Source organism: Magallana gigas, chromosome 9 (genome assembly GCF_963853765.1).
Source record: "Magallana gigas chromosome 9, xbMagGiga1.1, whole genome shotgun sequence".
In the NCBI taxonomy this organism is placed as follows: domain Eukaryota; kingdom Metazoa; phylum Mollusca; class Bivalvia; order Ostreida; family Ostreidae; genus Magallana; species Magallana gigas.
In genome coordinates, this window is record NC_088861.1 from 21772713 (window position 1) to 21800262 (window position 27550).

General features: G+C 33.0%; 1 protein-coding gene across 2 annotated transcripts; it reads right to left on the reverse strand.

Annotated features, from left to right (window-relative positions):
• Nucleotides 1-1362: 1362 nt before the first annotated feature.
• On the reverse strand, nt 1363-27473 carry LOC105326839 (polyphosphoinositide phosphatase). 2 transcript variants are annotated; one of them, XM_034475595.2, is made up of 24 exons: nt 27389-27473; nt 25835-25933; nt 24637-24760; nt 23316-23472; nt 20989-21039; nt 20570-20640; nt 20317-20451; nt 19622-19722; nt 15836-15998; nt 15395-15492; nt 15163-15296; nt 14830-14946; nt 14550-14685; nt 14156-14214; nt 13324-13490; nt 12227-12368; nt 10607-10665; nt 10040-10178; nt 9499-9579; nt 8537-8590; nt 4048-4198; nt 3292-3398; nt 2234-2320; nt 1363-1747 (listed from the first exon to the last, which is right to left on the reverse strand). In XM_034475595.2, exons 1-24 carry the CDS (start codon nt 27443-27445, stop codon nt 1573-1575), a joined length of 2664 nt encoding a protein of 887 aa, XP_034331486.2. In that variant the 5' UTR covers nt 27446-27473; the 3' UTR covers nt 1363-1572. The 2 variants fall into 2 exon arrangements, with proteins under 2 accessions (XP_034331486.2, XP_034331487.2); XM_034475596.2 differs by lacking the exon at nt 8537-8590.
• Between the last annotated feature and the right edge of the window lie 77 nt (nt 27474-27550).

Here is a 27550-nt window from a genome sequence, read left to right on the forward strand (position 1 = left end):
TATTTGCAAAATGTCTTAATTTATAAGTATGAATTAGCCAAAAAGGACTACTAGTAAGTGGAAAGTGTGTGTATTCTCTTAAAAACAGGACTTTTCTTTGATCTGATATTCTCGTGACACTTGATCTACTATATTCAAGGTCACTGCATACCCTTTGATCAAAGGCATCATGTGGGTGATGTATGAGCCAGATTGGAGCAAAGAAAGAGAAATCCAAACAAGGATTTTTCATATCACTCTGCTAAGACCTTCACAATTGACTTTGAAAATTGGTTCAAGGTCACTACACACTCGTTATTCATAAGCTCTGTTTATGTGAAGTATGAGCAAAATAGGGCTAATTGGAAAGCATATATGCTCTGAAATTTTTTTTGCTTGGTTCGATATGACCTTGATCCTTAACTTACAAACTTTATTCAAGGTCACTGAACACCCTTTGACTATAGACACTCTGTGAGTGAAGTACGAGCTAGATTGAACCAAGGGGAGAGAAGACACACGCTCCAGACAAGATTTTATTTAAAATTCTGCTATGACCTTAACCTTGGACCAACAAACAATATTTAATATCACTGCACACCCTTAACCCAAAGGCTCTCTGTGGGTGAAGTAGGAACGAGATTAGGCCAAGGGGAGAGAAGATATGCACCAGACAAACATTCTCGGATGGACAGTCTGAACACTATAGGGTGCCCGCATAGCGGAACCCTAATTATTCATATATAAAGAAAACATGTGCAACCCATAGACTTGTTTCAGTTTAAATTGTGGAAGATGAAGTGGGATGTGGGGTCCGTGCCCGGAGTGGCTGCGATTGGAAATGTTTTTGGAAAAAAGAATTCGAAGCAGGCAATGTTTTCGGTTCAAAACCCATTGGTATTTTCGTACATTCTATTTTTTAACTCTGTATTTCGTTTGTAGGCGTTATAAGTTACAATAGTAATAAAGAGCGAAAATTATTTTTATATTCACATTTTACACATTTTCGGTGCTTCTAAGGAGATTCGGGAGATGTGTTAAAATAAAATCTTCCTAAAAAATCTTCAAAATTTTTATCTGTTTTTTGTTTAATGTATTCAATTTTATAAATGATATCGAAAAAATTTCATTATAAGTACATGTATATATATACACTGCTTTTTACTAGAATGCGCAAAAACCGTGCACAATGAAAACTAAAGTCGGCCTCCTTAAATCAATACATACACCATACAGTCATAAAATCTAGATTTATTTTGTAATGTTAACTTTCCGCTGTTCCAGTGTGTCAAGCAAATGCAGCTCACGGAGACTTATATCTAATTGTTTTAAACCAATATCAGTCCTCACAAAATGACAGAAAAAGCAGATGAAATAAATATATATTGTAAAGAATTTTTTATTTCAACAGAGGTACATGTAAACATTAACATATATTAACATAATTTGCATAAATGCAAACTTTATATATTGCACTAAGTTGTATTGAAATAATAATACATAACATAACATAACAAAAACTGTCATATTCGTATTGTTTTCACTCAATTCTGGATTGTAGAGTGCAATGTCTATCTTTAAACAGAGCATGTCCTAATAAAACTTGTTAAGGTATTTATTGTAGAACTGGGCCTCCTTCTTACTTGGTTCTATGGGGCCACGGTGACCCACGGAGACATAATGGTGGTAGATATCCTGGTCCTGTTTATTGACGGGGGGAGGTTCCACTCCATAGCTACTGCCTAGCTTAAACACACTCTTTGGAAACCTATAAATCAAACATATAAGTCAATATACATGGTCATTACTTTCTGTTTTAAATGTTGGTGCAATGAGAACTTTTTTAAAAATTAAATGGTGGTTATCACTCATAGGATTATTTTTGATATTATACTGTGATTTCTTATCAAACATGACATCATGACTAACATTAGGCAGTTGATTGACGTAGAATGAAAAAGTAAGAAAAAAAATAATTCTGTTGAAGAGTGTGGAGTTGTAAATGTGAAGTTTAATGTGAAGTTTAATGCCATTTATTTTTTTCAACAAAAAACGTAGTAAAACAAGTGATAAGAAGAATCTCTCATGGTTTGCTATAATATATGATTGTTATCCGACTTGTCACGTTTTTTTTTCTATCCCCTCGCTAAGGCTCAGGGATAGAAAACACACGACAAGTTGGAAGAAAATTCATATACCATTGCAAACCATAAAAGATCCTATATTTCGTTCTCTACAACCTTGTAATACTTACACCAGATTCTCAATAATTTTGCCCCGTGTTACTGCTTTATCTTCTTTTCTTGGAGGGGTTTGACAAACATCACTTATACGCACATACCTGTTTAAAAAGAAATCAATAAGTTCAAACTTGCATTTTAGATCATAAGCAAATATTTTTTTTCAATTAATGTTTAGGTTGACAACCTAATATAACAATACGAAACCAACAGCTAATTTTTAAGTCAAGCATTTTTACTATTATTACATGATTAGGCAGTATTTGCAGTAACTGTTATATTCACAAACTAGACATCATTGAGATGGTGACCATTTCAAAGGGCCCTGCTTAAATAATGGAAATTAGGATGAAACGCAATTCAGAAGACTTGCTTAACCTATGAATCAGAAATTTTTCAATTTGCATAGACCTTTCATTCAAACTCATCGCAAACCACTTACATGAAGGCATTTGTTTGGTTTAATCTGAGCAAGATTGAGCTACAGGGAAAGAATTTATGATTTAAAACTGGATTTTAAAGATATCAGTTATGACCATATTTGACCTAAATATATGGTTCATGGTCACTACAAACCCTTTATTTAAATGCTCTGTTAATGTGAACTATGCCCCAGATAGGGCTAAATAGAGAAAATATATACGGTAATCTTGAAAGAAATTTTTTTTAATGTAACCCAAAATGACCTTGACCCTTGACCTAGAAATTTGTTCAAGGTTACTGCACACCCTTTATCCAAAGGCACTCTCTGGGTAAAGTATGAATTAAATTGGGCCAATGAGAGAGAAACAAGTGACAAGTTGTCTCGGATGGACAGATGGACAGAAGTATGGACAGTTAGAGAGACTAATCACTATACTATAGGGCAACCGCTGAGCAGGGCCCTTATTTAAATAAGAAATTTTCAATAGTATAAAAATGTGCAAACAAGCATCTGCTGTAAACAAGTTTTGGTTTAATGTTAAAATTGTTCCTTACGTTGAACTTAGTGGCAGTTGAGAAGCCTTCATAGCTCATCAGTTATTGCAAAATAGTAATCACAGTACTAGTTTTGAGTGAAATCATGATATACCTTTCATACATCCATGTGTCTTTGTGATTTGGGGAGTACTTGTGAAGCCCTGGCCCATTCATATGACTGACACCACCTTTGTGTTGACTCACACTCCAGTCTTTATCCTATGGAACACAGAGATATGGAGACAGCTAATAATATGCTTGTAAAACTATCATTTGAACATTGAACCAGCTTGTCTTTGCAAAATGACTTAAAATTAGGTTGGATATGTGAGCTATGAATTTTATCTTATGTTAAATGGTTTTAAGAAATTGATCAGCTAGACCATTACAAAAATTTTGAATTTTATATAAACAACAGCTAAAAATTAAATGTATCTAAGGACTAAAAGATGACATTTAAAAGGAAGTTGACATCCAATTTGAAATCCCACCATAAGGCATTCTAAACAAAGAGTGTTAAATTTCAAGCATCTGCTATGAATAGTTGATGAATTATTTTTGATGAAATTGATGTCTGATTAGTACACAAAAATGACCCCCCCCCCCCCCCCCCCCCTATGGCTTTCCCAAATAAAGATGCGTTATTATATCAAGCAACTCTATTTCATAATTTCCAAGAAAAATACAACAGAAAGAATCCTTTGATATGGACAGGCAGAGGAGCACACAAGAAAACAACAGTATATCCCCCTCTCCTTTGGAGCGGGGGCATAATAACAGTGATGCTTAATAACAGTGTAAGTCATGGATTTTGTATTTAAGTTTTAATTAACTCTAACATCATCACTGTCAATTTTCAAAGTTTTACCTTTGATTTGACCATGCTAGTTGAATCCTCTGATGTGTCCGATACACTTGTTCCATCCACATCTGAACTTTCACTTTCACTCTCACTAGAGCATGTAGATGTCTGAGATGATGTTGAGTCCTTTCCCGAGATATTGGGATTTGTCTCTTGGCTGAAAAAAAAATCTGACACATTTAAAGGTTGTAATTTTTAGTCTTGTTATAGAGAATTTTAATTTTTTTCACATATCATCAGTATAATTGAGAAAACTCCACATGGGTTAATGCTGCTTTGATCACTTTAACAACTTTGGTTAAAAGATGAGTGATTGTTAGTCACAGTGTGATGGAGGCAAAGGTATAGCAAACAAGAGGCCCATGGGGCCACATCGCTCACCTGAGCTACAGTGACTTTATATGGGTGTTCAAAGGATATTGTGCCATATGGTCCCTCTGTAGAATAACAAAAAATAAATACTGTTTTAGTGGTGTCGTTATTATTTATTTGTGTCTGAAAAACTATAAAAATTTATGTAGATGTTATATATATAATTCATCGTACCGGGAGGGGTGTCCAAGAAAGTAGTTGCAGCATATCATCTTTTTAAATTTTTTGTACAAGTATTGCAGCATATCATCCTTTTAAATTTTTTGTACAAGTATTGAAAGCTGAAATGGTCCAATTTTTTTACTCTTACAATATCAAATAATTTTCCATACAAATCAATTATCTTAGAAAGTTATTAATAGACTTTTGTCAATTTACACAAGCAGAATTGGTATCCTTTCAAAGCTAGATATATTCAAAGTAAAAAAAATAATTTATCTATGGGCATCCAAAAAAAAACATAACAAGCTGCTACATGTGAATGTTTAGAAAGTGAAACCATTTGGTTTCGTCCTTCCGAATAATGGGTTTATTGTAAACAAAGCAAACTTTAGAATATTAGTGAACAAAATGTACATAAGTTTATTTTTGATTTGCAAAAACATCATAACCTTTTAATGATATATAGCGATGTCAAAATCCTAAGGCCAGCATTTTTTTAAATTTCGGTTTACAAACTGGCCGACCCAATTTTTTAAAAATTGAAATAAAAATAAAAGGTCCTGTACTAGCTTATAATTTTATTTTTTCCTCCGACCTGAAATTTTCTTTCTGGTAAAAATAAAAATAAATGTTGATAGAGTCACCTAGAAGTCTAAATTATATTGTTGTTAATGTATTGATTAAACAGACCGACTTCTTTTCGATCAAGTCACGGGCACTAGAAGTTACCAAAAAAACTTATAGGACCTACTCCTGTTTGCTTTCGCCCAACCCTACAGTTGAAGACCCTATTAAATTTTGTGATCGGCAAATTCGCCAGAATTTCCTCAAGAAAGAGAAGTTGAAATCTTTTTCTGAGTTCACAATTCCGTAAATTAACCTCATTAGCAACTGGCAAGATAAGTTACTTAAATTTAAAAGACATTTTTACTGCAAAATAAAAACTAAAATAATCATAATTTAATTGTTTGGAAATAGATCCTCTACTTAACAGTTGTAAGTGGGTCATAAGGTTGGACTAATAACCCTAAACACACTGAAGTAAATAGAAGGATTTTATTTGTCATTAACCCAACATGATAAGAAAAATTTCCTTTATTAAAGGTATAATTACATTAAATAAATTAAATTTTACATTAAATTAGATCACCTTTTTAAAATTTTTAAAAATTGTTCAATTTTTTAGTGAAATTTATTGACATGCTTCTAATCCAATTTATTTTTCCGCAACAATATTTTAAAATTAATCAGAAGTTTGGAATTTGTGAATAGCATTGTAAACTTAATCAAATAAATGATTTCTCAAACTTTCCCCTATTTTTCTGCAAGGGAGAAGTGAAAACTCCCTTAAATTTCTTGGCCTTAATGTAAAATATGTGCTTGTATTAAAAAAAAAAAACCTTTTTATACATGCATATACGCTATGTTAAGTTTATGTGATAATGCAAATTTGAAACAAAACTAGCACTTAATTTTTGCAATTTATATTTTCCTTTTCATAAGGATGATTTATGCTAATTCATGTTGAATTTGACTCTTCCCATTAGGATGCTTTGTGCCAAATTGGGCTGAAATTGGCCGAGCAGTTTTAGAGTAGAAGATAAAAATGTAAAAAGTTTACAGATGGACAGACAGACCGATGGACGGGCAGATTGGATCAGAAGAGCTCACTTGAGCTTTCAGCTCAGGTGAGCAAAAAAGGTAGCAATCATCAAGGAAACTGGTTGATCTTTAAAATTTCAGTGTATCCTGATCAGTGCTATTCAACCCTTTCCACTTCCAATATGCATGTTTACAGAGTACATGTATAAGAGGAACAGTAGCAGGATTTTAGGACAATAGGGTTAAAACAAGGTGACTGCTTCATGCATCTCGAAGGCAAATGCACAGCAGAGCCTGATTGATCACACATACCCCGGGTGAATACATGGCCACCCTGAGCTCTGTCTCTTTGACATGCACTAAACCAATGACCTTGACATACATGTATAAACATGCATGCAATTTTAGAGAGCTACAAAAAATGATCTACTCTAGGTTAAGAATACAAAATTAATGGATTAACATAAAATGAAATTTAACATATTAAGTAAATACATGACCTTTATCTTCATCATAACCTTTGCTGCGTTGTTCCCATGGTTAAAATTCATTGTTCTGATTATTTGATTTTGACCTCTATTAAAGACTTTAGATGGGGTAATGTTTCTTTGAGGCATGTTATGATCAACCTTTGTACCATGTAGAGATGATGTTCTTTCACAACAAACCAATTTGCCAAAAAAATGTCAGATGGACCCATCACTCTATATTTCAGGAGTTTGTGATGGGCAAACTACATGTAATTGATAATTTTTATCTATTCAGTTCAAAATTGCTTTGGTTCTGCAAATTTTGCAAACTTAAGGTAAAAACTCAGAGAGCATGTTCTGTGGACTTTGAAGTTAGACTGAAATTTGGCTGAGGACAAATAGAACTCACAATACCACTGAGATGAACAGTCCAAGATATACAGGTACTTGTTTCATAGAATAGACAATAAAAAATGATCATATGTTTCCTGTAATTCATGTAACAAAGTTAGCAATGCTGTTGCTGGGGCACTATCATCTATGTCTTTAGTGGCTATTGATAAACATTTACAATTAATCTTTATTAATTGATCTCAACATACAGTAATAACCATGCATCAAGGTCTATTGTCTAATGATATAAACATGATAAGCACTTAAAATGAATGTATAGTAAAACTTGTTATAGCAAAGTCCTAGGGACCAAAGGATTTACTTTGTTATATCTGTAATTCGTTATATCCGTATAAAGAATTCGTAATAATAAGAAAAGCGAATTCACTATATACAGGTTTTCTTTCACTTGACTACAATTTTTGCTGATTGAGTCTTAAAATGAAAATTCATTCTTGTGATACCTATAATAATCAGATTATGAATTGAAGATTTTGTGAAAATAAATTAATCCAAACTATTATATCAAATGGTAGTGCAGACTTTTTAATCTGTTAAGAAATTCATTATAAAAGTTTTAAATTTCATTATTATTCACCTCTACGGGATTCAAAATCAGTTTGCTATATCCGTAAATTCATTATTATATCGGAATTCATTATAACCATGATACTTTACAAAGATTTGTTAAGAAGTTTTCTGGGGATTCAAAAAAACTTTGCTATATACGAGATTTCACTATATCCATGTTCGTACTAAACAAGTTTTACTGTACATGTATATATAGGACTAATATACATAATTATGCATATATGTAAAAATATAAGTTATTATGTATTACATGTATATCAAATTAGAATTAATCAAGTACATGGTGCTTTCAGACCACAAGGATTATGTTTTGCATAAATTATCTAATCAATCACATCATTGATTACATCAGTAATGGGAGTTTTGGATTATTTTAGCTGTAAAATATTATGGCATAAAGAATGAAATATTCATAATTTTATGATTAATTTTATAAACTTGTTATATAATCATCTATTGTCATTTTCCTGATTATTTCAAACCAAATTTGGTTAAACAATAAAGTCACAAAAGTGGCAGAGTGCAACATAGTACCTATTTGTTATGTGATGGTTTACTGTACAAAGATGAAGGGCTCAGGTGGTTCAATTTCGAGCAGATAGAGGTTTATTATTTCATGAATATGCGTGGAATATAATGCTATATGCAGTAATGGTCTATTTTGAAAATTATCAATTATGGATTAAGGTTATTATGTATGACATGTATATCAAAGCAACATAATATTGTGATTTGTTATGACATATCACATAAATTTTTCTCTTAGTTCTATTTGCAGCCATTCAATCTAGCTGCAAGTGCAAGTTTCTGAATTATTATTTGGTTAATTAAGCTGCATGACTGTGAACTTTACTAAGCAGGTTTTCCAGTAAATGTGCATAAAATCAAACAGTAATAACCCATACCTCTGAGTCATGAACAGCATAGTTCTACTACTAACACGACGGTACATGACTGATCTATAAATAGGTTGTAAGAAATAATCCCCGTTTTAAAATCTTATCAAGGTAAATACTTTTAGACAATCAATATTCAGTAAAAGTTTGATGACTTTATTAGCCTGATCTTTTTTCACACAAGTTTCTGATTATATAATGCATTCTACATGTTTTAATTATAATTATGGCATGTATATTCATATATTAACCCCAATTATCACAAGTCATGTTTGTATAAATCTGTATGTACATGTAATATTTGTGGATTACATGGGCTTGATATCATAAAGATTTTTTGAATCGTCTACCATAAGAAAGCTTGACCACTACAAACTAGCTATGAAAAACTGTTTTGGAAAAGTCATCATTTTAAATACAAAATTGTGGCAAATGAGCAAGTGAAAAAATATCAATGTGGCGACCATTAAAAACGTAATAGAAAAAAACTATCTTACTTTTAAACTAAAAAGAAATATTTCTGGGCTGACAAAAAAGTGGTAAATATGAGTATATCCTAGGATGGTGGGAAATACTGGTATTTCCAGGGAAATACTGTAAATTTGTATTTCCCAGTAATTTTTAGATTTTAAAATCTGCGAGGGTTGCTTCTCGCGATTTTACGCGGAAATTAATTCCTCGCCTTTAATTAGGAATATACAGTATTTCCCGGCCAGCCCTGTTTTTAACGTCTGGTGCCTGTGGTCTGATCCTTATTACATGTACACGTAGAATTGAGCATTCAACTTACTGACAGGTAACCTTGAATTTTTAGTTTCAATGGAATCATAGATATGTGACACAACATTATATCAGTCAGTGCTAATAAGTGACATTAATGGAAGCTTTCATAAATCTTTGGTCGCAAAACAACAAAGAGTGCATTTCATTCCAAAACAGAAAAGCTATACAAACTCAAAAGGAGATTGTACCTGTTAACATCCTTGTTGGACTCTGAAGGAACTCTCAGGGTGAAGGGACTGTCAATCTTGGCCGTTTTAGGTTTGTAATCCCTGGAGAAAAGTTTTAAAATGATATCAAGTTAATGAAATCTATGAAAAAATCTGTGATAAACACAAAAGTCCTAGAATTTAACCAAATCTGTAACAAGTTTGTAAACTTAAGACACGCTGTACAGTCTTGGGATTATCTTAATATATGCTCATACTATTAGTTAAAAGTTGATAGGGTTTGACTTATTTGAACGTTTTAAGAGTCAGGGAGAGTTGGGTGTTATAACAGGATCCTGACTCTGTACTTCCAGTCAGCTCTAGAATGAGGTACTTACTGAGTTTAGAGAACTTTAGGTATTTTACAAGGATTGATAACCTACTTCTACAATTCATATTACCATTTTGTATCTTGCAGGGTGAGAAACTTACTGAGATTACAAAACTTAGATTAATTCACAAGGATTGATAAACAAATCCAACTTATTAAAACATCTAGCATTGGCAAGGATGAGGTACTTACCTGACGGAGTGAGACATGGTGTAGGAGAAGAGTTCATGGATGGAGGTCATTTCACTTGATCTGTAGTACTCATCATAGCTATCCAAACACTCCTCTCTGCCCTTCATTGGAACAACGCTGCTGTCTGACTTCTTCTTTTCTGAGTAAAAATGCTAACAAGTGTTTAAGGTCTTCTTATTCAGATAGGTCAACTCGTTTTTATTCAATATTGCATTCAAGCTGTTTTACCAAACAAAAGAAACAAATATGTTTTCTGAGATAAAAGTATTTCAAAAATAGATTGCAAACAAGATGTGTAGCCCTTCACTTGTGCATTAAGGCTGTCCAAAGTTCATTCTATGTTTAACTTCAGCTGTAAAATACAAAACCTTTGAGGGAAGGTAATAAGTAGTTCTAATTAATTCAATTTTGAACAAATACTGCAAGTATTCAAGTACCATGTAGACCAGCAAAAAGTAAAATCAAACTGGAGAAAATGATATAAAAAACATATGGTTTATATTATCTCCTTAACCAACCCTCACAGGTTACATTAAACACTGAATTAAATGTAACACAAATTTCTACCTTCTTCATATGGCAGGGGCAGAGATCTGTATACAGGAACCTCCCACCACTGGCTGCAACTAAATACAGGGATAGGAATTAATGCTGAGTTCTGAGCTTTCGTCTCAAAAAGTAAATACCGTTACAGTATTATTATAAAGTCTCATGACTGTACAGTACATACTTGTGTAACATGCACCCACCAAAATGTTGAAAAAAACCCCACTGCCATATCTGTGTATATTATGCATCGTAAAAATGAAGAAATGGAATGAAAGATTAATATTTACAGTAAAACTCGGTTATAGCGAAGTCTAAGGGTCCAATGGAATTACTTTGTTATATCCGTAATTTGTTATATCCGTATTACGAATTGGTACATGTATAATATCTATAGCGAATTCACTATATACATGTTTTCATTAACCAGACAATAAATTTCGCTGAGGCTTAAAATAAAAAGTCATTACTTTGATACCTTTAATAATCAGATTGTGAATTGAAAAAATTATATGAAAAAAAATTCATTCAAACTATTTTATTAATTGGTAGTGCATACTTTTTTAAACTGGGACTCAAAATCAGTTCGCTACATACGTAAATTCGTTATATCCGAATTCGTTATAACCGTAAAAATTTGCAAAGATTTGTTAAGATTTTCACCGGGGAGTCCAAAAAAGTTCGATAAATTCGAAAATTCGCTATATCCGTGTTCGTACTAAACGAGTTTTACTGTAAATACAATCATGGTAATTTAACTCAAATCAGCTATTTTTTCTCACACATTCTGCAGACATATAATGCATATGATATTATGATATAATTTCATATTTAATATTCCAGATATAACAGAAGTGCTAATTTTCTTTTGGAGAATTGATTGAGAGATTGGGGAGAGGAGAGAAAGAAAAAAAGTGTCCAGTAAGAACTGGATTCCAAATGTTCCATGTCCAATGAGTATCAAAAATCTCATTTTCACCATTTATTATAAAAAAAAAAATAAGAAAATTCTGTCTTTCAAAGAAGAGGTTTAAAGATGACACTTCATAAGAAACACTTTACTGTGTAAATATATTATTTCAACCAAAGAAAAATTATATTTAGGATATCTTTGCTTTTATCCAGCAAATGTTAAAATTTTCTAGGAATGATTGAACCCAATCACAAACCCACAGCGTATGTTCTATGGTTTCCTGTTCTCTGTGACAAAAAATACACATTTTGGAGTTTACTTTTTTAATTCAATTTGAATAAAATGAGTTTCTTGCTCAAATTTTGTTAATAATTCTGTATTGGAACCATTGAAACTTACAGTTTTTTGTTATTGTGAAAGGTAGTTTATGGATTATTTTCCACTTCATGTCCTATATAATTATCTAATAATTCGTTCCCCCTTGTTTTTACCCGTCGTCCCAGACTCTGAGGTATTTCTGTTTAAAATAATTTATATCTGATGTAAAAGCCTTCGGGCTTGCAGTCTACCTGCAGCCGTGAAGGCTGCTAATATCAATATGTGCACAAAGGTTACAAAACAGTTACTATTGTCTATAGCAAATATCTTCTTTAACCAAGAGTGTCTTACATGCAGATGATGTATCATAACTGATGCTTCTAGCATTCAATATTAACACAACCAAGTACCTAAATCGGAGATGTTCTAACACAGCCCTGACATTTCTGTTGTGGAGGTAGAAGTCTGTGGGCAGTTCCCAGATGTTAGGTTTTCCCTCTGCCGGCAAAAACAGACCAAGGAAGATGTTTGTAGCTATTTGTTTTTCCAGATCTGGAAGTTCACATTTTAAATTTTCAAACCACATACAAATTTTCAAAGCTATACAACATACTGTAAACATAGTTCATTTGGCTGTGTCTTCTATTTAGTGTTTTTGGCGGATTGCGGCTTCCGCTAAATCAAGTACATTGCTAAATGCCATGTATATAATTATGTATAAAAATAGTCACATTCAGGAATACGCTTACTAAAATCCACGCCAAATTGTTCAAAAACTATTTTCCTCCAATTCTTCTTCACACCAAATATAATACATTTACAACATGTACAGCACTAGAAACATGTCTATATTAATCACATGAATAATTTAAACTACCACATGTAATTTTTTATTTGTAAACAGCGAGTTGAGAACTAGTGATGATTAATATCCATTAGCATTAAGTATTTTATTCAATTCGAGAAGTGCATTTTATCCACATTCAATAAATATATGCAATCAGAAGCTGTTAAGAAAAATTGAATAAATGATTTAAAGTAAGTTGAATTTAGTTGAATAAATTCAACTCAGTGGGACAATCTGTCATAAAATTACATTCTTTTTGTACTACATCACGATTATGTACATAACATGTTCTTCGTATTTTGTGCATTTGTCACCTCTCTGGTTAATTTTGCAAACCACCAGATGCATATTATACAAATAAAATAAATTACTGTGGTTTCATCAATATTCGTTGAATACCAATTTTCGTGGATTTTGTTGTTAAGTTGATCCATGAAATTAAATGTTCATTGAAGTTCAATTACAACTGACATTTTGTATTGATAGGATCATTGGCCACGAAATTACGTATCCTTGAAACTGTGGTTTTCAGAAAATCTACGAAAATTGGTACCAACGAAAATTAATGAAACCACAGTATATACTTTTTATTTTGAAATTCATAGAAAAATTACCATAGAAATATTTAACTTCCATTCATTTTTTACTTTTGTGCAATACCTGAGAAAGTGTTGCTATAGTATCGAGACAGTGTGTGCATTATGTCAATGGAATGTGCAGTCCAGGGGGCAATTTTTCTGTAGCCTTCAATTCTGTGTACGAGTTGAGAGCCTCCATATTGTAATGCAATAGTGTCTCCATGTGCCTCATACAAGTGTTCAAGCATTCTAGAAAGATTATCAGGTATGTAAGTTGCTACACTGTAACAGACTGAGTACAGTCCCTCAAAAATGCTCTCTCACTATTTTGTTTCTGCTCACTGTGGATTAATGGTTTAAAAAAAATTTGTGCTTACTGTAAGTTTCGAGTTCACATTCATGCTTTGTGTTTACTCATTGTTTAACAAATAGCATTTACAAGTTACCAAATTGTAGATTACCAATCATAATTTAATTTGAATTGTTTACTAACCACACTCAAGTTTACAATATGAACAATACTAGCTAAACACATGATAGGAACATTCGGCAAACCCATTAATGTGGCTTTTTCCGTGGCCTACCGTTACATCAAAAGACTGACAACCAGAGAGTGTTGAGTGATATGACAAGGAAACAAGCCTTGTGCCTCATGTTGATGCCCAAGTCAATCATTCATAATTATCCAATCACAGAAGATCAAACTGTATAAAAGTCTAGTTAATTTTACAACAATTAACATTCATTATGATTTCAACCAAAAATCTAACGTTCACTGATCATCTATTAATCAAAACAAATTTTTATAAACAAAATCTAATATTCACTGAATAACAGATCCTTGAAAATTTGAGCTAAGATATGCATGTATATTTTGTATGAAAAAAAAGTGTACAAAAATATCAATGTCATACTTGAGACAGTCTGTGTCAAACTCCAGGTCAGGACTGGAAATCACCCCAAGGGCAAACAGCTGTTAACAAGAAAATAAGATGCAGATTCAAATCATCTACAACAATACTTTAGATCTAGAATTGCCTTTAACAATAATATAATTAAGGATGCCAACACCAAAGGAGCAAGGAATGTTATCTTATGCTATAACAATTTACATCCACTAGGACTCCTGAACACACTTATTTTTCAATGAGAAGACACAATATAATTCATGTGAAATACATAATTCAGCTCATGTCTGGTCAATCAACTGACCATCAACTAACAAGTAGGAGGCAGTATGCCATAAAATAGAAATACAAAACTATACACATACTTGAACAAAGTCATAATGAAACCGATATTACATACCTGATGCCCCAGGGCACATCTGCCTATAGCAAACTGTGCAGTGTTGGTCCTGTCCAGACAGTCCACACAGTTTGTACGGACCACCCCTGTCTGTAAACACCCCCACTCAGTCTTATGACCCTGGAAGCCCTTATACCTACAAATTAAAGCAGTTATCTTCTTCTATTCTAATTTGCCAAAAAGACAAAATTCAAATACATGAACCATTGAAAAAAAGACTGGATTATCTTGAAGATATGTTTTTGATCATGAATTTACTTACTAGGGACTCTCTACTTACTCAGGTGCATCCCAGAATTCTTTGCTGATATGCCTTGGCATGTGGACATAGAAGCCTGTCTGTTTGACACACTTTTTAGCTATCTGAGACAACCTTACCAACACATTCTTTGTTTTGCTGAAAAAAAAGACAGTCACTGTAATCTATTGAATATTTCTTTGCTAAATTTTGCAGTGCATATCATCTCCAATAAAAAGAATTAAATCCCAAAAATTTGTTTATTAATGTTATCTTTTAAAATTACAGATAATGCATGTACCGGTACATATTTTGGACTGAAATGAAAATATTTACAAATATTAGCAGAAAAATATAGTTATATAGCTTTTGTACCTTTTACTGATATGTGCCATGTCAAAGCCCATGTATCTGATCCTGTGTTCCGGCGGTAAAAACTGATTGAGATAGGACACAGTAGCTTTATACTCATCAGTCAGTATACTCTCATGTCTCCTTCTCTCCCTCCTCTACAATTTTAAATTAATGTATGGTTGTAACAGTAAACATAAAGTAGTTGAAGTTGACTGTCAATGGTTTTTTGGTGGGATCATGTGACTGTAAATACCTTTACAAGGTTCAGTATGATGACCGGTGAGCCGTAGCGAGCCAGCACCTGGTTGAAGTGGAGACCAGCCGCCCCTGCGTAAGGATCGCTCTGGTCCACTAGATAAAATGACCAATTTGTAATTAATATGATGCTGTGTGTATTTAATATTCAGCAGTGACCATCATAATAAGGGTTACAGTATCTGTACAAAAACAGTTGTTATCTATGATATACCAAAATATTCAACCAGAGTATCCCAAATGAGAATAGCAAAGGAGCAAATTTCTTCACTAAAAAATGCTAAAAAAGAGGAACAAATTTTTATACAAACTCTATCAATTCACTTTAAATGAACCCTACCAACTTGTTAGTATCTCCATAGTTACAAGTCTGGGTTTTGAGTCTTTTAAATACAAATGTAAAATTTAATGTGAGCAATACAAAATTGTCTTTACATACACATAATGGGAGGCTTGGGGACCATCTTAGTGACATCTTGTGACCAGTACAAAGGAATGGAGCCCCTCATCTGGACGAAGGAAGTGACGCTGGTCCTCTCCAGAAAGGTGACCGAGCTGTCAATCACAATCTGCTCTGTCTCCACTTCATTGGCCACATGACCCTGTCAAAGAAAAGACAGACCATGCAATTTATCTCCAGTCCTATAGATACACATAATTATGAACCCTGTACTTACCTGGCATACATATTCGTTATCAGTTACTGGTGATTAAAAGGATGCAAAGACTATGATTTTTTCATTCAATATAATTATTCAATTTCTCATATTCAACACTTTTTTACCAATTGTCACACTCTCTTCAACACCTGTATCCAAAACAAAGGTAATCACAAATTACAAAGCTCATCGAGACAGGGCATCACCTTAATGAGACCACCTTTATCATATTACATATATATGAAAATCATAGTTACTGATCTTGGATATTCATGGATACTGTAGTGTGGTTCGACACAATGTCATATATCATGTTAAAAATTGTTTGATAATCAAACAATAAATTCATACGTTATTGTAATTAAAAATTTTACTCACTAAAGTAACATAAAATATGATATTGCATCCTATTATACTATACAATATTGTGTCTTATGATATATCATATGATACAATATAATACTGTAATATAGTTATAATGAAACAATATGATATTGTTATATATGGTATTGTATCAAGATATGACATTGTATCATAAAATATGATATGGTATTGTATCATGTTATATATTATTGTATTTCATCATATAAATAAATACAATATCATAATATAATACTATATAGTATCATATGATACAATAATATGTAAACGGTATGACCGTTGGACCGAGTGCAGATTTAACAGAGTACAGTTTGATAAGTGTACAACAATTTATTTGAAACGCACACAGTGGGATCCGCCTACTTAAATAATTAGCCAAAGTTAAACTAAACGTCGCGTGCTTAGTCTACATTATGAGGTCAGGTCATGTCTCGTACGTAAAACATACAATTTTTGTCTTCGGAAACAGCTGAAGAAAGTTACACGATTCCAACAAAAATTTATTTTCTTCTTTCATTGTTTATCAATTTAATTCATATGTCGACTACCGGTAATAAAAATTGAATACTTTATTCAGTATATAAAAGATCAGTTCCTTGATGCTAATGTTTTTATTTTCCAATTTGATAAAATATACATAGAACTAGTCGTGTTTCTTGATTGAAGCACTATTTAAACTTATGATATCATATGAGATTGATCAACCCAATATATTTCCATTGTGAGTCAGTAACTAACCTAATAAGTAATAGTAAAATATAATACCATGATTGTATTATATGATAATGTTTTGTTTGATAGTGTATCATAATAGTGCTATTATCTATTAAACATGTGACCAGTTCCAAGAAACTAAACCTCCTCCAGCATCTGAAACCTAAGGCTCTAATTCAGCATCCTTATCTGTGGAGTGAATCAGATTCATTAGAATCTATGCAAGTTTGGTGAAGTTAGGACCAGTAATAACTAAAATATAATCATCAGAGGGCACCTGCACCAAAACCTTCAACCAGCTTTAAAAACATTCACTTCAATCAGCTTCTGAAACCTATGGCTCAAATTCAACATTCAAGCCTGTCAAGTGTATCAGTATCATAAGACGCACCATCCATGCAAGTTTGGTGATGTTATTAGGACCAGTAGTAATTTAGAAATGGCTATCAAAGGGCACCTGTATCAAAAACTTTAACCTGCTCCAAAAACCTTAACCTTCTCCAGCATCTGTAATTAATCACCCAAATTCAGCATCTAACTCTTTCAAGTTCATAAGTAGGTTCAGAAGCGTCATTCATGCAAGTTTGGTGAAGATAATGCAAGTAATAACTTAGATAAAGAACCTGCAACATAAACCTCAACTAGGTCTGGATATTCCCCATTATAATTGACATTGGATAGTAGAAAGTTAGTGGCAGAAACAACAATAGCTCTGACAATATTACATCTTTCTTTTCAGATGAGCTAATTAATAAAACAATAGGCGAATTGGCCTCAACGGTCACCTGAGTACCACAGCCCATACACAAACTTGTCAAAGAGGCTCAATCAACATAATTATATGCATTTAATTTGAGTTTCATTTTGGAGTAGAAAAAGTATATTAATATTGTAATATCAACCACCTCCCTCCCTGAAATCTTTCACAAAAGACTATAAAACCTATATTTAAGCTAAAAACTTAATTAATGTCATAATAAAGTGTATGACCTAAAGTGAAGCCCTAGGGTATGAGCCCTTGACCCAGGGGCCATGAATTTCAAAATTTTAGCAAAGGGCTTCATGGACATCATAATCATGCATTCAGCGTTTTCCTCACATGTGTGGGAGTAGAGAACATGATTTTTGAAAATTTGGCTTTTTTTTCTGCATATTTTGCCCTGCCTATGGCCCCCCAGGGTGGTAGAGCCATGAATTTTAAAATTTAGATTCCACTTACAATAGAGATTCTTCACACAAAAAATGGTAACAATTGGCAATGTATTTTCAAGAAATTAAAAATGTACAAGTGAAAAGCTGTCAATGTGACAGCAAACCGGGTTTTCTTTCATGTAAACTGTATCCATAATCCATGTCAACCCTTATCCAGTGAAATGGAGTACCCTACATGTATATGCAACATTTTGCCAAAAAATGACTATGTTCAAAAGCTAGTATTTTTTTTTATAAATTATCGGAAATCAAAATCCTAGCAATATGCACACCTCTGATATATGTACAATTGATCTGCAAAAGAACAACTTCCTATCTTGAAAACTGTAGGAGGAGTTATCCGTACAATGAGGGTACCCTATATGCAATATTTTGCCAAAAAATGACTAAGTTCAAAAGCTGGTATTTTTTTCATAAATTATCGGAAATCAAAATCCTAGCAATATGCACACCTCTGATATATGTACAATTGATCTGCAAAAGAACAACTTCCTATCTTGAGAACTGTAGGAGGAGTTATCCGTACAATGAGGGTTCCCTATATGCAATATTTTGCCAAAAAATGACTAAGTTCAAAAGCTGGTATTTTTTCGATTAATTATCAGAAATCAAAATCCTAGCAATATGCACACCTCTGATATATGTACAATTGATCTGCAAAAGAACAACTTCCTATCTTGAGAACTGTAGGAGGAGTTATCCGTACAATGAGGGTACCCTATATGCAACATTTTGCCAAAAAATGACTAAGTTCAAAAGCTGGTATTTTTTCGATTAATTATCAGAAATCAAAATCCTAGCAATATGCACACTTCTGATATATGTACAATTGATCTGCAAAAGAACAACTTCCAATCTTGAGAACTGTAGGAGGAGTTATCCGTACAATGAGGGTTCCCTATATGCAATATTTTGCCAAAAAATGACTATGTTCAAAAGCTGGTATTTTTTCGATAAATTATCAGAAATCAAAATTCTAGCAATATGCACACCTCTGATATATGTACAATTGATCTGCAAAAGAACAACTTCCTATCTTGAAAACTGTAGGAGGAGTTATCCGTACAATGAGGGTACCCTTTTGGCAGCCGCCCGCCCGCCATTTTCACCATTTTTATAACCGGATTTTTCCGTTGGAAAACCCGGTTAAAAATTGTTAACGCACAACACACGAAGCACACCACATGACAACGGACGAAGACCAACTGCAATAGGTCACCTGAGCGACTTAGGTGACTTAAAAAGCAAAATATAATTACATCAGAGTTAGCTCCTCGCTTTAGAAATCGGGTCCCAGCAAATTTATTTGATCTTCTGGCAATAAGCGTCAGATATACTGACTTTCCATAGACATTTATGTCTACAATATGTTAAGAAATCAAATGTCTTTAAACAGAAAACACTTCCAAGAAAAAAAACTTTTATCAGAAAAGCTTGTTTATTTGAATATTTTTAATCCTAACTTTGTGGCATACCCGTAACTCAAATCTAGGACATTTATCATACTGAGTGAAGGTTTAATCTGATTCTAGGTACAAGTGAAACAAAAAAGTAAGTGTAGTATGTGTATGTGTAGTTCAAATGAACATAACCATGATATTTCTATGGATTCACAACTCCGCTGTTTTTTTTTTAATGGTCTAAACCATCTCTTTCTTAATTACTTAATGAACAGCTCTGAGCATTTGCCCAAACACAGTTGTGAAATTTATCACCCCATTTTAAATTCCCCCTTAAAATCTTGGAAAAAATATACATTCTGAAAAATCACAGTTCTTTAATTTTGTACTACAAATCGTCACTAATCATTATGAAATCAAATAAACTTTGTTTGTACATGTATATATATGTGTATACTTATATAATTATAACAGAACATCAATTAGACTTGTACCTCTGCACCTGTACATGTAAACACATGGGTAACCTGTTCACTGTAATGTCAAAAGGATACTCTTCTGGTCAACAAATCCATGGATAAGAAAAAGCAGCCAGTCCGGATGAACCACTTCCCGACATTTCTGAAGAAGATAGGAATTCCAGACAAATTTATCTGCCGGTTTAGTTCTCACTCCATAAAATGGCGCAGCTGTAATATTAAAGTCTACTTTATACTGTTTGTTATTGCTGTTAAATAAATGAAATCAAAACACCATTAATATCAATATTGAATGTAGTTCACATTTTCACTTAATTTCTATACTTACATGTCTGATGGCCAGTGGATAATGTAGGCATCATGTTGTATTGCAAACGATGTGTTAGGTCGTAACTGTAACTGGAACAAATAGCCAAATATCCTGTTATACAATGAACAAGGCAGATGCTAATCTAACATCAACACAGAAACATAATTATTCACCATAATTATACTGTAGAATTATTAGAATTCATGGTGACTCAATTTTCATGGTATTCCTGGGTAGCCCTCCCCTACAAATTTACATCCTCAACAAAAACAAATTTAGAAAGAGTTATCTTTCTTACTGAAACTGAAAACTGACACATCCACGAAGTTACATGTGTACATCCCCATGAATAAGCAAAAAACTCAGAATCCACGAAAATTGGTTCCAACAAATATAAATGATTCCACAGTAGTTATAAATGTGGTAGCTGCACTAACCTGAAGTAGAAATTGTCCGACATGTCCACACTTTGAAACATTTTCACATACCTGAAAAGAAGTAGGAATAATCTGAATCTCTCTTCTTAAAAGTCATTTAAGATACAGTAATAAATTACAATTATTCAATTTAAAACCATTGAAAGACACAAAAGATAGCATCTTATGTTGAAAATGGAATAATAAAACTCTAAACTTCCTTTCATGGTAACTGCAGTACTGCTATCTTGCAAGGCAAATTGATAAGTTTTGGCAAAGTTTTAGTCAGTAGAAACCGTATACGGGGAAATATTCGTCCTCGTTTTATTTTCACCCCTTTCGTCCTAGTTGTAAGTGGGCAAATTTGAGACTGGGCAAATTCCAATGACTCGAATTATCTCTCTTTAAACACAACAGTCACTGTTTCTGGGCGAATTCAAGTTGGGCGAAACTGCAAGTGTAGTAGGGCAAAATTACACAGGGCAAAAATAACCCTGTATGCAGTAATTAAATGACTTAGATGAAACAATTGACATTTACTGCTGTTTATTTTCCATAAACTATGTTAATTTGCCCTGCAATAGAGCAGTACCACAATTACCGTGAAGGGTCAATACTTACATCCAAATAAATGATCAACATGATTACTAATCGATATGAATGTGCACATTTTCATCATATACACAATCATACATGTACCACAACTGAACTATAGAGCTCCTTTCAAAATGCTGTTGATTTTCCCACTTGGTGAAGTCTTGTTTTTTGTCAGCGGATCGCCAAATCCAGATGCTCGTCGCTTCGCCAGCATAAAGACATGCTGCCGAAACTCCCACGCAGTACAACCGCATTAGAGCTGGCTGGGTTGCTTTGCCAGCATCAATGAAATGTAACTATCTTAACGATACATATAATTCTTTATGACTTTTGATAGGAGGACTGTTCAGTATTTATTCACATAGATAGATATATATTGCATGCATATATGAATGCTTTTACCAACAAATTTTTATTGATTCCCTGAACACCATAGGTCACAGAATATTGACAATTCTATCGATACATTTACTTCCTTACTTTGTTAAGTTCTTACTTATTTCATGACAATAGCTTAATCTTATTTTACTGAATTACTTAATGAAAAATTGTGTTCAAAAATAAAAAAGCGTAAGTTAATTAACAATCTGATTTCGTTGTTGCAGAAAAATCCTATTTTTTTACAAAAAATTGTCCATTTTCTGAGATAAACATGCACTTTTACCAGCCTGTTAATGACTTTTTGTTTTTATATGTAATGTTTCTTTACACAGTTTTCTCCCCCGTGTGAAATGTTAACGCCACAAACCATGCACTTGGCATAAAAAATACCCTTTTTTTTTCTATTTCGTTATACAGTCATATTTAACAATATATTCTTCTTTATATTTTTGATTCCACTGTGCCCTTTTTTTTTTTAGGGGTAGTGTGATTATTTTCATTTTCACTGGTTTCCTTTCGAAGTTCCAGACGACTTACATGTTTTGGCGTTTTCCATATTGTTTACTATAAAACATTGACATGAATGCGATTGCAAAAATTGGCCATCTAAAGGCGAAGCGAGATATGAGTAAGTGCTGTTGAGATTATGACTATATTTATTATAACAGTAAAACTGTACATGGACGGATATGAAAATTCTGGTATTCCAAAACTATTATGGAAAATAACCAAAATCGGAAGAATAAAAAGAGAAACCATAAGGCATATTTTAGATGCTAATTTCGTAAGCCTTACGTCAAATTGTAAGGGTTGGCAGCTCTGCATCACCTAAGATGTTACAGCATACCTTACACACAAGTATGTAGTTCACTGATCTGTATGGGGTTCAGGGGTCAACCCAGAAAGATGTTGATACTAAATAGTTCATTCTTATTAGCATAATCGGCTGCAACTATAAATAACAACATGAAATATAATTAAAGCACGCTTTTAAAAGAAAAAGAAACTTTTTTCCAAAATCTGGCTCCACCATTACAAAAAACCAAACACAAGAATAACAGTTTCAAATATTAGTACAATTACATTACTAGTATTTTTAACGAAAATGGCGTTGTTTCAACCACATGGATTGTTGTGGCGGGGGCATGTCTTTGATGCTGGCAAAGCAACCAGCCGACTAAGTCTAGTGAGCTGCTGACATAAACTTTGATTCTCACCAAGTGGGAAAATTGACAGTATTTTGAAACGCGCTCTTTCTTATAACTTGTTATGAATGGTATAAATGTACCATATAGTGACTTACATTACCATCTGATGAAAAATATACAGTTTATTATGTTACACCTTGTTTAAATGGTTCACCAACTTACCTGCTTTCTTCATGGTGGGCTTGTCGCACGGTATCATTTGGAATATACATCATTGTGGTGTCTTCTATCTTGTAAACAACATGGGGCCCAATGAGGGCAACTTTTCGTCTCTTTGTAATTAAAATCACATAGTAACCCTCCAAGAACCTTACAAATCCTGAAAGAGAGAAAACCATTTAAAAACCAATGAATGAACAAACCTATTTTCAATCCCTCCTGACCAAGAAATACATGTATATCCTGAAGTTTTTGATAATGATATTAACATGGAGATACACATTTCCCTTTTTTGCAATTTATCTGCACAAAAATAACCCAAATGAATTATCATAGGTACAAAGAATTCAAATGAGTATCATTTAAATGCAGTTATATTTTGAAAACATGCGATAAGTCCTTTAACTTACGATACCATGGAATGGTCAGATTTTGAGGGGCATTTAGGATCTTGCATGTACCCCAATAAATATCATGGACATCAACTTATTATCATTTATTTCACAGTTATAAATTTAAATTAACATAAGTGGACCACCTGTATTATATATGACAAATTACAGTAAACAACTCATTAAAGAGACAATGGGGCGCACCTTATAAAAAACACCAATTTGAAAAAAAATTCCGATTGAGTTTGGTATTTTTTTTACTACTCGCAAATGTATAAACTTTCAGAAAATTAAAAATTTCTCCATGAACTCAATCTAATTATTTCATTAAAATTAACAATTACTGGTATGTATAACCATGATAACCCATAAATAATGTGTTATGGAGTTTCGCCTTCAAAACTATTGTGCAAGCGTATTTACTAAAAACAAAACACATGCAGGGTTCGCGAATATTCTCCTTGACAGGTTTGTGTATAGAAATATGTCTTCATTCTTTACTTCTCGCAGGTAATAATTGTTCAAAGACTTTAAAATAACCAGAATTATCATTTTGTAAGCATGTATTTTGCTTTTTTATCACAGGAAATGCTACAACCTAAACTCATTTTGTAAGTGAGGCCCCTTAAGGGGTTATTTGACATATTTATGTCTGTTCATTTTAAAATAAACTGAAATTGGTAAACCATTTGAAAATTATCGAGAAAGTGATTATTTCTTATTTTCTAGTGTTTGAAATAATCCATCCAACCAACCGCCTGACTGGGTGTGTTAAAATCTAGCATATTGACCCCCCCCCCCCCTCCCCCGTTCCAACACCTATGTATTGTTTGGGATTATCAGTCATGCATGAAATGATGTCCGGTTAATTTCTGAAGCATTTCAAACACTGGTTAAAATTGTAGCAAGGCTTACAATAAGATCTTACAAACCTGCTATGCCAAATGCAGACACAGTCTTCATGAGAGCAGAGTCGAGTTTTTTGCTCTCTGGCGTTAGGTTCCCCGACTGAATCATGGTCAGAAGGTTTCTAACTTCTTGTTTGTTGTACTCAACCTGCACATATAAAATAATAGAACACAGTCTAATACAATTACTCAAACTGTTCACAGAGAAATAACAGAAAATATCAACTACCAACTTCTGAACACAGTCTAACAAAATCACAAATTGTTTTCTTCCCAATGAAATTTACTTGTTTTCAAGCATTTGAGCTTGTGTTTTCAAGATATCAAAATTATATACATGTAATTATTAAGTTAGTCCCCATATCTTTCCATCAAAACAGTTAGATGAATGAATTATGACAAAACCACTTTCAGTTATAAACATGGACATGTTTAATTATTATAAAATCCTTTGGCAAACAACTGAAGAAATACACGCAGTATAATGCTTAAACTGGTCATAGAATTATCATGAGTTATGTAAAACACCTGTGAGAGGGCAACTAAACAATTTTTAATTAACATTACCTAAAGCTGAGCAATTGATGAGCATAAAATGACTGATATCGTTGTAGAAGTGTTCATATAGCTATTTCAAAACTCAGAAAGAATTCAGTCAAGAAATGTTATGACAGCATTTACAGAAAAAAATGCATATAACGAAGTAACAAAGAGCACATATGGTAAGCTCACAGTCATTGACAAAGGGCTATATGCATATGAACATGGTCAAAATGATAAATGATTAAAAAAAAATTCACTGAGGGTAATTTTGAATAGTTTTTTAAGATTTTCTTTTATTTACCAAACTTTTAGTAAAAAAAAAATATTTATAACAAACAGAATCCTGATTTTCATTTGTATTTTCTGTCCTTCAATTTGTGTGCTGTTATGTTGTTATATATTTTACTACCACCTGATGAAATTATTATGGTCACTAGTATGAATAGTATACACATCCTCCATGTTTTAATGATCACTTTGTAAACAATGCATCAGTTCTGTTTAAAAGCTTGGTTGAGCTGCAAGAAGGAAGGCATCTTGTTGGAACAAAAAATTGTGTTGAACACTTCTTGACACCTCCAACATGATAAAATTTGAGAATTGGAGAACCCTGACATAGATTTCAACAAATTCCTTGCAAGTGCAGTATAAGGTTTTTTGGAGATAAAATTAATCTTACCTTTTCATCATGAATGACAAGCTCCCTTGGTTCGGTTCTATCTATCTTTAAAACTCGATACCTGCTCTCCGTAGAATTGGAGCCAACTATATAGAATCTCTACAAGTATAACAACATACACATGGATTTAGTGAGAGCTAGGATATAAGGAAATCAGAAGTTACTGCTTCTGATGAAATTTTACCAATTATACTCAGAGGTCATAATTTCATTACACTGTATAAAAAGCATCTTGAGAGTATGTATTGATAAACCTTTAACATTTGTTTTCCTTTACTAAGAGCCTGGGACAGCCACTCATCAATCAGTGTACCAATCGCGCACATCTCATTCAAAGATTTTCCTGCTGCCATGCATACTATGTAATTGTTAATTATACGAGGAGTAGGGTCATTACATTACGAGTATACTTATTAAAACAATACAAATCAATACTTTTTAAATGTTAAAAAAAAATTTAATTTGTCATTTATAATCATTTTCCCTTTCGCAAGCTTCGGCTTGCCTGCTAACGACTTACTACGTGTAACTATGATGTACGTGTAGGTATACCTGAGATCCTGGTTAGTCAGTGTATTTTTATCCTAAAAAATTGTGTTTCTGTTTAATACCCTTTCTCTGACTGGTCAAAAAAAGAGGTCACGCAAGTTCAAAAATGAGTACTCTCACTAGATGGCGCAACCATTGACCCGCATATACATTGTCTGTTCGGTCAAGGGTTTATGTAGAGCGTAGTGGATCAATATTCAATAACCCTCGACTTGGGAAGATGAAAAGAACCATGCATGTATAGTATGCCTCGATTTAGTTCACTATTTGATAGAAATATTATTTAGCAACATATATTGATCAATGGACATACAGCAAAATGCAGGCAAATCACATTAACTTATCTGCAATCATATTATTTATAAAATTTCCACAATAATTATTTTCTTCTTCATTTGTCAGTTAATTGAAATGTACACTACTTCTGGTATATTATCAAACTCGATCCGCCCCTATATATTCGATCACAAATGATAGCTCTTGGCACAGGTGCTTGAGGACAGGACCAACCATCCCCTTTTCATTCCTCCACCCCCAAGTATCTAGGCCCCTGATACTTTACTTCTTTCTTCATCATACGAAGAGAAGGTCTGATTTTTTTTTAGTGTTTCTTTTAAATAATTTCGTGCAAAGATTGTATAAATTAGTTTAAGCATCAAAATGTGAGGGCTTGCGAAGAGAAGTGGATGTAGGCTATGCCTGTCAACTTCTCAAAAGAGAAGATATTTTAACTATTTTTGCTATGAGTTGCTTTTACAAAACTACACAGTACAAATATATGTTGACATTTCTTTGCGACTTTTTGTCTGCAAAGCAAAATTGCACAAAGGTAGCAAATTAAACCTATTTCAGGTAGGTAAATAATGCTTTGTGGAGATTGTACAGGTCCTGATTAGAGTCGCCTGCACGCGACGAAACCGCATACCGATTCGTTACCGGTAAAACGACTGTAGATAACTGCAAAACCGATGATTTCAGCTTTTACAATTTCCAATCAATACTTACTGCTTTAGTTTCATATAAAATAACTTTCTGTATGCACGATATGATGGGATATTCCATGATCAGTTGGTTCCTCTTAGGGTTATTCTTTTTCAAAATCGCGAACCCGATAATTATTCAATGTACATTGTATTCTCTTTTTTTAGAATTTTTTGTTAATTTCTT